This window comes from Camarhynchus parvulus, chromosome 4 (genome assembly GCF_901933205.1).
Source record: "Camarhynchus parvulus chromosome 4, STF_HiC, whole genome shotgun sequence".
Lineage (NCBI taxonomy): Eukaryota > Metazoa > Chordata > Aves > Passeriformes > Thraupidae > Camarhynchus > Camarhynchus parvulus.
Genome location: NC_044574.1, coordinates 9,014,333 through 9,025,198, shown reverse-complemented (window position 1 = coordinate 9,025,198; position 10,866 = coordinate 9,014,333). Strand labels below are relative to the sequence as shown.

The 10,866-nt window shown below is 41.0% G+C and overlaps 1 protein-coding gene across 2 annotated transcripts; it reads left to right on the top strand.

Moving 5' to 3' along the window:
• Nucleotides 1-1,020: 1,020 nt before the first annotated feature.
• On the top strand, nt 1,021-10,218 carry HAUS3 (HAUS augmin like complex subunit 3). 2 transcript variants are annotated; one of them, XM_030948269.1, is made up of 7 exons: nt 1,021-1,269; nt 2,208-2,267; nt 2,399-2,449; nt 2,891-3,922; nt 4,958-5,394; nt 6,996-7,224; nt 8,550-10,218. In XM_030948269.1, the coding sequence occupies exons 4-7, from the start codon at nt 3,008-3,010 to the stop codon at nt 8,814-8,816; spliced, it is 1,848 nt and encodes a 615-aa protein (XP_030804129.1). In that variant the 5' UTR covers nt 1,021-1,269; nt 2,208-2,267; nt 2,399-2,449; nt 2,891-3,007; the 3' UTR covers nt 8,817-10,218. The 2 variants fall into 2 exon arrangements, with proteins under 2 accessions (XP_030804129.1, XP_030804130.1); XM_030948270.1 differs by lacking the exon at nt 2,208-2,267.
• The last annotated feature ends 648 nt before the right edge of the window (nt 10,219-10,866 follow it).

Below are 10,866 nucleotides of genomic sequence, written 5' to 3'. Positions count from 1 at the left end.
TCTGTGGCCAGAGCGTTCTGGTAACTTCACAGACAGTAGCAGCCAAAAAGCCAGGAAAACAGGGAGCACTGTAAGGCAGGCACTGGAAATGAGGATTCCACAGGAAACCTCAGTACACCCATGCCCTGAGGACTCTGTGCAGTCTGGTCTCTGCACCCTGAGCAAGGCACAGCAGTGCTGTGAAAGGTTCAGAGGAAGATGTTGGGAACAATGAGGGGAACGGAGCACTGGAATGTGGGGGACGGGGCACTGGAACAATGAGGGGAATGGAGCACTGGCTCTACAGAGGCCAAATTTTGGGACTCTCCAAACTGGAGAGGACAAATCCGAAGGAAAATGCTCTGGGGTTTGTAAATTGCCATGAATACCACAGGTAAGGTACATGCAGAAGTGGCAGTGACCAAAACCTGAAATGTGAGTACCAGGAATCATTCGATGGGTTTTAGAGAAAGCTACAAAACAATTAGTAAAGTGCCTTTTCAAGCAGCACTTAATGATATTCTGGGATGTTGCCTTGCGGAGTTATGTGTCAGCATGTTCAAAAGGCATCAGGCAAATCCAGGGACATTGAGCCCATGAATTACCGAAAGGTCTAAGCAGGGGCGAAAACCAGCAACACACCAACGCTGGGTACGGATGTTGAAGTGCCCGCCGCTAGCCATGCCTGGGCTTCAAGGGAGCTGAAGGGCACAGCGGTCAAAGCTGGACGACATCAACTGCGCTCAGGTCTGCCCCATCCTCGTCTTCCCGTGTGCTGGGCAGGGAAAACAGCGAGCAAGGGCCGCGGAGAGCGCAAGGGACGGGTCCGAAGGGGGCTGAGGGTCCGAGGGGGACCGAAGGACCGGGCCGAGCAACGCCGCCCCCAGCGCCCTGAGGACAACCGCGGCCCGGCCGTTGGAGCCCCGCCCACATGACGTCACGGTGAGCGGGCCGCGCGCGAGGCGGAAAGCTGCGCGCGTGCGCGGGGGTCCCCGTGGGCGGAGAGGGCGCGCGCGCAAGCGCGGTGGGGGGAGCGGGGCGGGGACGCCGCGCGCGCGGCGGGCGGTTCGAGCTGCGGGCGCTTCCCTGAACCTCCCCTCAGCCTTCCCTCGGCCTTCCCGCCGCCGCTCCTCACCCTCCCTGAGCCTCCTTCCAGCCCTCCCTTAGCCTCCCCTCCGCCTTCCCGCTTCTTTCCCTCAGCGCTCCCTGAGGCTCCCTTCAGCCTTCCCGCCATTTCCCGCCTCGCTCCCCTTCCCTCGAGCCGCCGCCGCGGCGGCGCAGAGCTCTGGGGTGAGTATGGAGCGGTGCTACGGGCTCGGGACCCGCTGCCGGCGGGGCGGGATCAGCCGCCGCCACCGCGCCCCCGCTCCTCTCCTACCTCGCTCGTCCGGGGTCCCTGTGCGGCCGGCGGCTGCGGCTGCCCCGGGGGCGGGACGCGGCCCTGAGGGCTCCACTTGTGCGGCCCGCGGGGCCCGGGCATCGCGGGGGATCCCTCAGGGCTCCGAGCTGTTGTTTGTGGTGTTTGAAGGCAGTGACAGTGGCAGTGCCGCGGTGGCCCGGCGTGCCGCGCACAGGGCTGTGTGGGGGCCCATTATTTCACAGAATCACAGAATCGGTAAGGTTGGAAGGGGCCTTTGGAGACCATCCAGTCCAGCCCTGCTGCAGGGTCGCCTGGAGCAGGTTACCCAGGAACGCGTCCACCTTGTTTTGTAATGTCTGCAGGGAGGGAGATTTCATGACATCTCCGGGGAGCCTGTTCCAGTGCCCTGCCACCCTCAACGTAAAGTTCGAACTCATGTTAAAGTCAAACTCCTTGTGTTTTAGTTTATAGCCATTACTCCTTGTCAGTGGGCTCCACTGAAAAGAGTGTGGCAGCGTCCTCTTGGCACCCATATTTATGTATTTTGAGGACAGCCGTTTTAAGCACGGAGGGCAGAGGACGCTTGGAGCGCTGCCCTGTGACACGGAGCTCGCACAACGTTCTGTGTCATCTGCAGTGTCTGAGCTAAGTCAGACACATGGGGAGCTTTAGAGAAATGGCTTTACTTGTTCAGCGCTCCAGGCTAGCAGAGTGGGCTTCTCAGGGGCAATGTATGCTATAGAAACACAGTATTAAGTATTGTCAAACTAAAAAAAGTCGCTTAGTATAACCAGAGTATTGCAGACAAGGCCTCCTGACTGTTGATAACTTATCCTGTGTTCTTTGCTGTCTGTTACACACACTTTAGGATCCCAAAGCTGATTATTTGTCTGCTAGGAAACAGAAAAGCAGCAAACCCCCTTTTCATGTGAGTTGTGACTGTTTTCACAAGGGTATTTTTACATTTATTTTAATTTACATTTTTTATAATTGATAAAAAAATCTGCAGTTTTATATTGAGGTATTTATATGTTAAAGCATTTCTTGTTCCATTTGCAGAGGAACCTTTTAAACAGAGGTTTAGAAGACAAGATTCTGCTTGCTGATGAGGTAAAAAAACCCTTATAGCCAAGATCTTGAAATCTAGTTCTGTTTTTAGAACAAACTGAAAACCCTGATCATTTTGGAAGATTTAAAATAATTGTGGGTGGTTTTTTAAATGAATATGCAGAAAACCATGTAAGTAAAATCACTTTTGCAGGCCAATGAATTCCTCAGTATTAACACCTGTTGCTTTTAAATTAATGATACTATACTGTTTCCATAATAAGTTTGTGTGAATTAAGGAAAAACATAGGTGCTTGCAGTGATCTGGGATGTAATTGATACAAAAATTTGATCAACAAAATATATTAAGATATCTGAAATTAAAATTGGTGTCAAGTCTTTGAATAGCCACTTTAATCCAAAACAACCTTCAGGGGTTTTTTGGTTTGATTTTTGTTTGTTTTTTTTTTTTTTGTGATCTGACACTTCCTTTTTCCTGTACAGACTCTTTTTATTAAAATACTGAATATTCATTTTAAATGGCAAAAATTTAAAGCTGGAATAATACCTCAGATTTTTTCATGTATTTGGATCTTTTCTGCTTACAAAAATATTTTCATCATGAGCTGTGGAAAAGATTTTGTGGAAACTCTTAAAAAAATTGGATATCCAAAGGCTGATGAGCTTAATGGAGAAGATTTTGACTGGATGTTTGAGTCTTCAGAAGACAAATCATTTTTGGAGTGGTTTTGTGGAAACATAAACGGGCAGCACGTGGTATCTGAAGAAGAACTGCAAGATTTTGATAATCTTCTCCAGCATGGTAAAGCTGTTTTGGAAGGAAATGCACTGGATGAAGTCCTTAAAACCTTGGAGCCCACAGGTTCAACAAACAGTAGCCAAGAAGAGGATGAGGAAGAAGTGAAGAAATTAGAGGATGAACTTCAAACTCTTCAGAAGTTAAAAAACCTTCAAATTCATCGGCATAATAAGCTCCAGCTGTTGGTTGCTACAAACAGCCACTTGTTACAAACATTCCAAAGCAGAGAGGAAGAAGCACGGAAGGAATGGAAAGAAGGACTGGAAGTGTTTACTGCAGCAAATAATAAGCTTGACAATGAACTGCAGTCTCTTATAGCTGCAGTGAAGGAATTTGCCTCTTTCTTCACTGCTTCAGATTCAGAACAAGGGTCAGATGCACATCCACTGTTTTTTTCCCAAATTTCTTTGGACAGATATTTGTCTGTGGAAGAGCAAAGCACTGCAGCACTTACATCACACTTAAAAAAGCTTTTTTATGAAGGTATGCCTAAATGTGCTGAAAATTCACATGAAGATGGCTTTCAACTTGAAGATTTAATCAAGCAAGTCCCTTTTGATGAGGCTAATGAAATGTGTGAAGAGAGGCAAGAGATAGCCAGGCTCCAGGCAGCGTATATTTGCGGTCAGAACCAGCTAATTCAGCTGCAGGCTGAAGAGGAGGCCCTGAATTCAGCTGTCAAGTGTGCAGAGAGCCTGCTGCAGTCCTTGGACAAGGTAAGGTAAAAAGGTGATAGAAGGTGCTGGAGTTTTAAACAGACAGGCAAGTTCCGCTGGGTCTAGTGAAAGGAATTGCTGAGTTGCTGTTATGTCAATCATTTTTATGTAGTGAAATTGCACTTTTGTGAAGTTTTAGTCTTGTTCACAAAACTGCTCTTGTGGAATATCTTCAGTTTCCATTGTTAGAAGTTCTTCAGTGTGGTAAATTACCTTTAATTCTACTTTTCAGCATTACTACCTTTAAAATCCTAGAATTTATAGTAACTTTCTAGTTTAGTTTAACTTTGAATTTTCAAATTAGACCTGGCTCTTTGTACAGTAAACAGAATCTTAGCTTTGGTTGCAGTTTTGTGGTATCAGGGAGCCAATATGATAAATGTATTCCTGTTTATATTGCATAGCATAAGCTTAAAAAGTTTTAGTTCACTCACTCTGGCAACTCAAGTATTTGTACCAAATAAGTGAATCTGAGAGTTAAAGCCCCAGAAGTCTTTCAACAAGTGAGTGACAGGCAGATGTGGTTAGTAGAATTTGTGAAGAAATCATAATGAAAGGAAAGGTATTTGCTTATGCCAGACGTGGAATAACTTGAGGCATCATGTCAGTTTGTATATTTTCATTTATGGATGACTAGTATATAAGACTTGATTGATTAGGGTAATTTGGAAAAGGTTGATTCTGCCAGCAGTATTGATATCTGACTGAATATAAAAAATTATGTTTTCTTGTGAGATTTCAGTTAGGCAGGCTTGAAACAGGTGCTAGATAAAATGCAGCTGTTTTATTTTTAACACAATAAACTGTTTCCTGACCCTGTGATAGAATGAAATTACTTTTTACTGAAATATATTTATTATCTACTTTGTTCATCTGTATTTGCATTATTTTGTAAAATTCTGTAAAACTGCTTGTGGAGTTTTCATTTAATTTTGTAGCTAAATGTAACATAAATGCATGAATCTTTTATGAACTCTTTGGGATGTGGCTTGGCAGGAACCATGAAGAAATTCACAAATATTTTTTTTTATGCAGGATACTGGACAACAGGAAAACATTGATGCTAAAATATCTAGTTTAAGTGCTGAAATTTCAGCAATTAAACAAGATATAGCTCGGATAAATAATGAAGAGCTGCTTCCCCTTCTTAAGAAGAAAGCACAACTTTTGACTGCACCAGTGGTGAAAGAATACCTAGATCACCAAATTGCTCGGCAGGACTGTTATGCTGCAATTCAAGATAAAATAGGCAGGCATTTGATAAGACAGAAAACATCATTTGAACTTATTCAGCTGGCCTGTGAAATGGAGATGAAGAAACACCAGGAGTTCAGCTGCCAGCTTGAGAATTTGGTAGAATCTCTGAAACAAAGCACTGATGAGTTAGAGCAGAGACTACAGGTGATAGCTGAACGAAGTGAGCAGGCAAAGCCAAGGAGCACTATTAGCCCAGAGGACGGTTTAGCTTGCAGGTGAGTGTTACAGTCACTGTTGGACTTGGAGTTTCTTTGAAATAATACTGGGGAGATGAAGGCTCAGGCAAGGGAAGCCTTGCCTGCTGCCAAGTTCTTTCTTACTGGCTGTAGCTAATTAGAATTTTGAATTTTCAAGAACTGAAGCTTTCAACATGTGAAACTTGTTTCTTCCATGTCCTTTGAATTTCTTTGCAGATTTGCCTGAGGAAAAACTGTTCAATTATCAGTCTTTTTAATATTGCTGAAGCATTCCTAATTAATATACATAACATGAAGAATGTTTAAACCCAAGCCTGTCTTATCTAGCACCTCCGGATACTCGAGAGGTATAGATGTTAATAGCAGTGGTTTCCCAGGCTCAGCCCACAGAAACCCCCGTGTGGTAGGAGAGAGGAATGACTCCTCCGGACTGTGACTCGTGTTCAGTTCGTTTTTACTGCTTGATTTGCCGTCTGGTTGGAGTGTCCTGGTACCCATGTAAGAGTCAGGTTTTTCACCATCAAAATAATTAAGTCTCCTTAAAGTTCAGGTGATACAGTTAAGGATGTGTGCTGTGCTGCTCTTCTATCAAGACTAAATCTTAGATGTGATATATTGTATAATTATAGGTATGTTACTGTCAGACTTTTCCTCCTTCTTTAGAATGGTGATTTAAGTGTTTGGTTTTTTTTCAATAATTGATAAGTGATAGCTGAATATGGTTAGGCACAGTGAATAACTGGAAGAATTAGGCAGCATTAATTTTACTCCTATTGTTTGTGTCAGCTTGTTACATTTTTGTCCAGATTTATTATAAAGTCTCCAAATCATTGAACGTTTCTGGCTACTTTTTTTTTTTAGATAAAGGGAAGCTAGTTGAAAGAATTAAGAATCTTATAGGGTTTGTAAACAGTAGACTCTTGAAAGACATTCAGTTACTTCTGAAATATAGCTCCTTCTCTTAATAAAGCCAATCTGATTTTATATCAGGGATCAGCTCCTGAAGATTTTGTTGTGCAGAGGTGGTGGTAACATTTGGACTATGTAAAGTTGTCTGTAATCTTACTGAGCCCATTCCTGATGCAGTATAAGGGTACAGTTTGCTGTAGTGTGCAATGCTGTCTTTTGCATGACTTGTAACTAATTGGAGAATTTCTTAGCAGTCTCTTCACAGAGAGATAGAAAACAGGAAATACTTCAGTAAGCTTGAAAATGTTACAAAGATTGTTCTTATTTCTCATTGGCTGTTGAAGTCTGCTTTCATTCAGCACTTTAAAAAAGATCCATCTTATTTTGCAGCTCTTTGAAGTGTCAGGAAATAGTTGGCAAAAGCACACTGTCAACTTCTATTTGCATTCATGATGTACTTACTAACTGTTACTTTAATATTTCATTGCTGCTAATTTGATATTGAAATATTTTGGATTCCAGTTAATCACTACTATATGTAGATGGAATCCTGCAATCATGGGAGATAAAACAGTGTTGTAAAAGTACCCTCAGCAGAACTTAGCTTACTTGTCCTCTGACTTCTCAACACAGACATGTTCTCTTAACTAATGATGATAGAGTGCTTAGGAAAGTTAAAATATTTGTGTGTCTAACTTCACTTGTTACAGGCTGTATCAGCTCCTGGAAGGAGGAAGTAAAAAACAACAATTGTTTAAAACATACAAAAACCTGGAGCAGATGGCTCAGAAGTTAAAGCAGGACTGTGCCACAGTAGAAGATCAGCTGGCAGCATCTGCTCAGGAACAATCTCTCCTTTTGTCCAACCTAGAGGGGGATGTGGATGCCCTTCGTGGTGCTCTCTATTGTGGAACAAATCAGATACAGCTCCGGAGTCCAGTAAGCCCTTAATGATTGTTTTCAAATTACTGCATTGTGTGTCATGTTCTTTTACTGATAAAAGTATAGTGTGAAGGCTCTAGACATGCAAACTGTCCCCACTTATTAGCAACAAATTTATTAACATAATGATGATGGGCACTGAACACTTACATTATTCTTGGTTAATGTTGGATTTTTATAAATGCTGGCAGATAATTTTTTTTTTGGTTTCTGAGCAAACAATTGCATCTAACTGAATTTCTTTCAGAGGCATGTGCAGTCCTGTATTCCTGTAAGTCTGTGGTGTGGGAGATCCTTTGTCTGGGTAGAGTGTCACTGGAAAACTCATTTAAGTTGCTCTTTATTTCATATGGGCTTTCTGCCCTGTTACCTCTAAGACCCCAGTAGTATGGTTTGGCCCCTTAAAAGCCTGGCCATGGGTGGGTCATTTGGACAAAATAAAAATACCAGAATTTTGAAGGACAGCTGTAGTAGGACAGTCCTCCTACACAGCTCTCAGGTGTTATGCTTAGAACAGCTTTTAAATGGGAACAGGGTTTGTTAAATGCACCTTGTTATGGTTTTTAAATCATTGTTGATACCTCAAAAATGCATCAAGGGAAATCTTCTGTTACATAATACTTCCTTGGTTAATTACATAAAAATATATTTAACATTCATCTGTCAAATGAATTTACAGCATATAGAACAGTTTTTATTTAAAAATGAGACTGTAATTGGAACAGTATGTATTAAGGGATTGCACATTATTAAATAAAATACCTTCCTATTGATTTAAGTCACTTCTTAAAATATGACAACTCGTTCTACTGCTACTGTTTCTCAAGGAAAGTAATTCCTTTAATAAGGGAATAATGTGCAAGTAGATGATTAGTCTGCTTATACTGAACTGTCACAGGAATGCCAGCTGGGAAAGTTGTAGCTGGTATTTAATGATTTAATTGTAAAATTGATTTGGCTTTTTGTTGTGCTTTTTTTCTGTTTGTTCCCTTTTAAGATTTGACTAGCAATGAATACTTGTAATTGATAGAAAATGTAATTCACTCATGTCTCTAGGTCAGGTTCAGATTCTTATGGTCTTAACTCATCTGGTCAACAAGTAAATGAAATTACATTTGCATAACACAATATGAGTTCTGTTACATGGAGCTCAAAAATTATATACATTGAATGGAATCCCTTATTATCTTTCTGGGTTTTTAAAATTATTTTTTTATTACAAACAAATGGCTTCCCAAAGCAAAAAACCTTTCATATTTCTAGTTCAGCTGGTATATTAACAATAGAAAAGTAATAATATTTTGTCTTTTATTTTTTGTTAGGAACTTACTGAGCAGTTTCACCAGCTGGAAGTGGATTTAGATCAACTAAACAATCTCCTTAAGGATCTGGTTGCTGATCTGAAGTCGAAGAGAAGCTTTTTAGAGTCCAATAGGCTGCTTCAGATGGAAAGAGACTTGTATGTGTGTTTTTTCAAAGATGAAGAGCAGTTGAAAGAGATGGTGGAGAGGCTTGAGCAGCAGTCTCAGGCTAAAACCAGTGGTCTGGAAGATGAGAATTTCACAACCAGTGAAGTTCTTAATGTCTGAACAGCAATGCACTCTTAAGAAAGGAAAATGTTAATGTAAATTGTCTAGGAGTTTATGGAATAATAAGCATTAGCTTGTCAAGGCTGACACTTACCTGTCACTGCAGTGAATCTTAACTGCCACTGTTACCAGCTGAGATTGTGTGCTGCTCTATGGCTTCTTCTGCCCAATGAATTCAACCTCAGTTTTGTCAGAACTCTTGGACGTGAAATAATTGTTGGTTATTTGAAAGAAGTGTGTTCAGGCTGCTCTTCTGCTGGCCTGTGTGTTCATTTCTGCTGCACACAGCGTAGCATCAATAGGAACGTGAACCCTTGAGTCTTTTTGCTTGGTAAGAACTTTTTGAACTGCAAAATGAATGTGGAGAAGGCATTCCAGATTTTGGAACAAGGATGTAATATGCTCATACTGAAGAGGAGAGTTCTCAAAGGCAGAGATATTTCATGATTGTTTCCCTTACAGTTCTTCTAAGAAGACTTGGTTTTGTTAGAAATGTGTTGGAATATGTACCAGAATCTGTTTTAACTACCAAGACCATCTGTTTTAAGACCATTCCAATATCTCTTAATTTAACTTATAGCCTATCTTCTCCATTGAAAGCAGTCTATACTTATTGTGGCTTGCCAGTGAACAAGAATTTTAAGTTTATCTTTTGTACTTCTGAGTTTGCCTTATAATTTATAATGATAGGCATTTCAATTCAGAGTGCTGATGCTTTCATACTTGTGCTTTCATGTGCATTGTTAGCCCGTTTATCAAATTTTTATATAGCTTCCTAATATACCAATGGAACTAAATAGGCTTTTATAGTATGATGTCTTCCAGTCTTTTTATATTTTGATGGGATCAGCTGTGCTTGCTTTCAAGCACTGTACATATTGATGAAGGTTAGTATATTTGTTTAAATTCAGTAACAGTAGTCTTAAAACTATTTTGATGGCACTCTTTTAACTTCTGTGTGATTATAACTTATTTTTAAATGTGTAATTTTTTTAACTTACTGGTTGGGTGTCTTTATGTCTGGATTTCATGCTACTTAACTCTATACTTTGTGTATATTATTAAATGCCAAACTCTATCAATTCAATTCCGTGTGGTTAGTATTTATGGTGAATCCCTGTGAGTTTTTCTAGGCCTGTTCTCAGGCGTGGTATCTTGTTTGTATTTAGTCTGATGGGTTCTCATTTTGATCTGCCCCTGGGGCTATGATGCCGCTTCCAAGCCTGGGAAGTCAGGGAGCACTTTAACCCTGTGTGGGAAAGAAGTGTTGCTCTTAGGCATAGAAGTTAGGAGTTGAGTGCAGGGAAGGATTATGCTTCTGACTCTTGGAATGTCAGGGAAAAGAAAGCCATTCCACCTATCACCCTTTCCTTCACATGCTTCTAATTAGAAATAGATGGATACCGCCAGTGCTAATTCAGTGTCATGGGTGTTCCTCTGAATTAGATGCAAATATTTGCACTTTTAAGTATTAAAAGTTGCAAGATACCTGTGGTCTTGAGCCAAGAAAAATATTTCTGTGTAGGCAGAGGAGCTGTTGTTTGCTGATGGTTAAATTTGACAGTCTGCTCATGCACTGGGTCTAGTGGGAGAAGATCAGAGTAACAGCACTCCAGCTACTCACTTGTGTAGGAATAATTGAGTCAACAGCAGGTTTTGCTAGAGTGATTGATTTGTACAGCTTGGATCCTGGAAGTATTTTTAAAATGTTGGATATTTCTCTTGTTTGTGTTTGTGACAAGTTTTACACGTTATTCTGATCTGACTGTTAAACAACAACAAGTCATCAGTGTGGGCACTGTTACTTGTGATTCTCCAGTGTGGTGTACCTAGGGATTCTCCCAAGCTTTTAGTAGGTATTACAGAATATGGACAGGTCAGCTGAAAAACCAGCTTCTTTTCAGAAAAGGATAACGGTTACAACAACAGTAGCTGGGATCAAAGCTTGTAGGGACTATAAGTGTTACTGACCAGTTCCTTAAACGGCAAGCTATAGTAGCTATTTTAGAGTTACTAATATATAGCAGTATTTGAATGCATCAATTATACA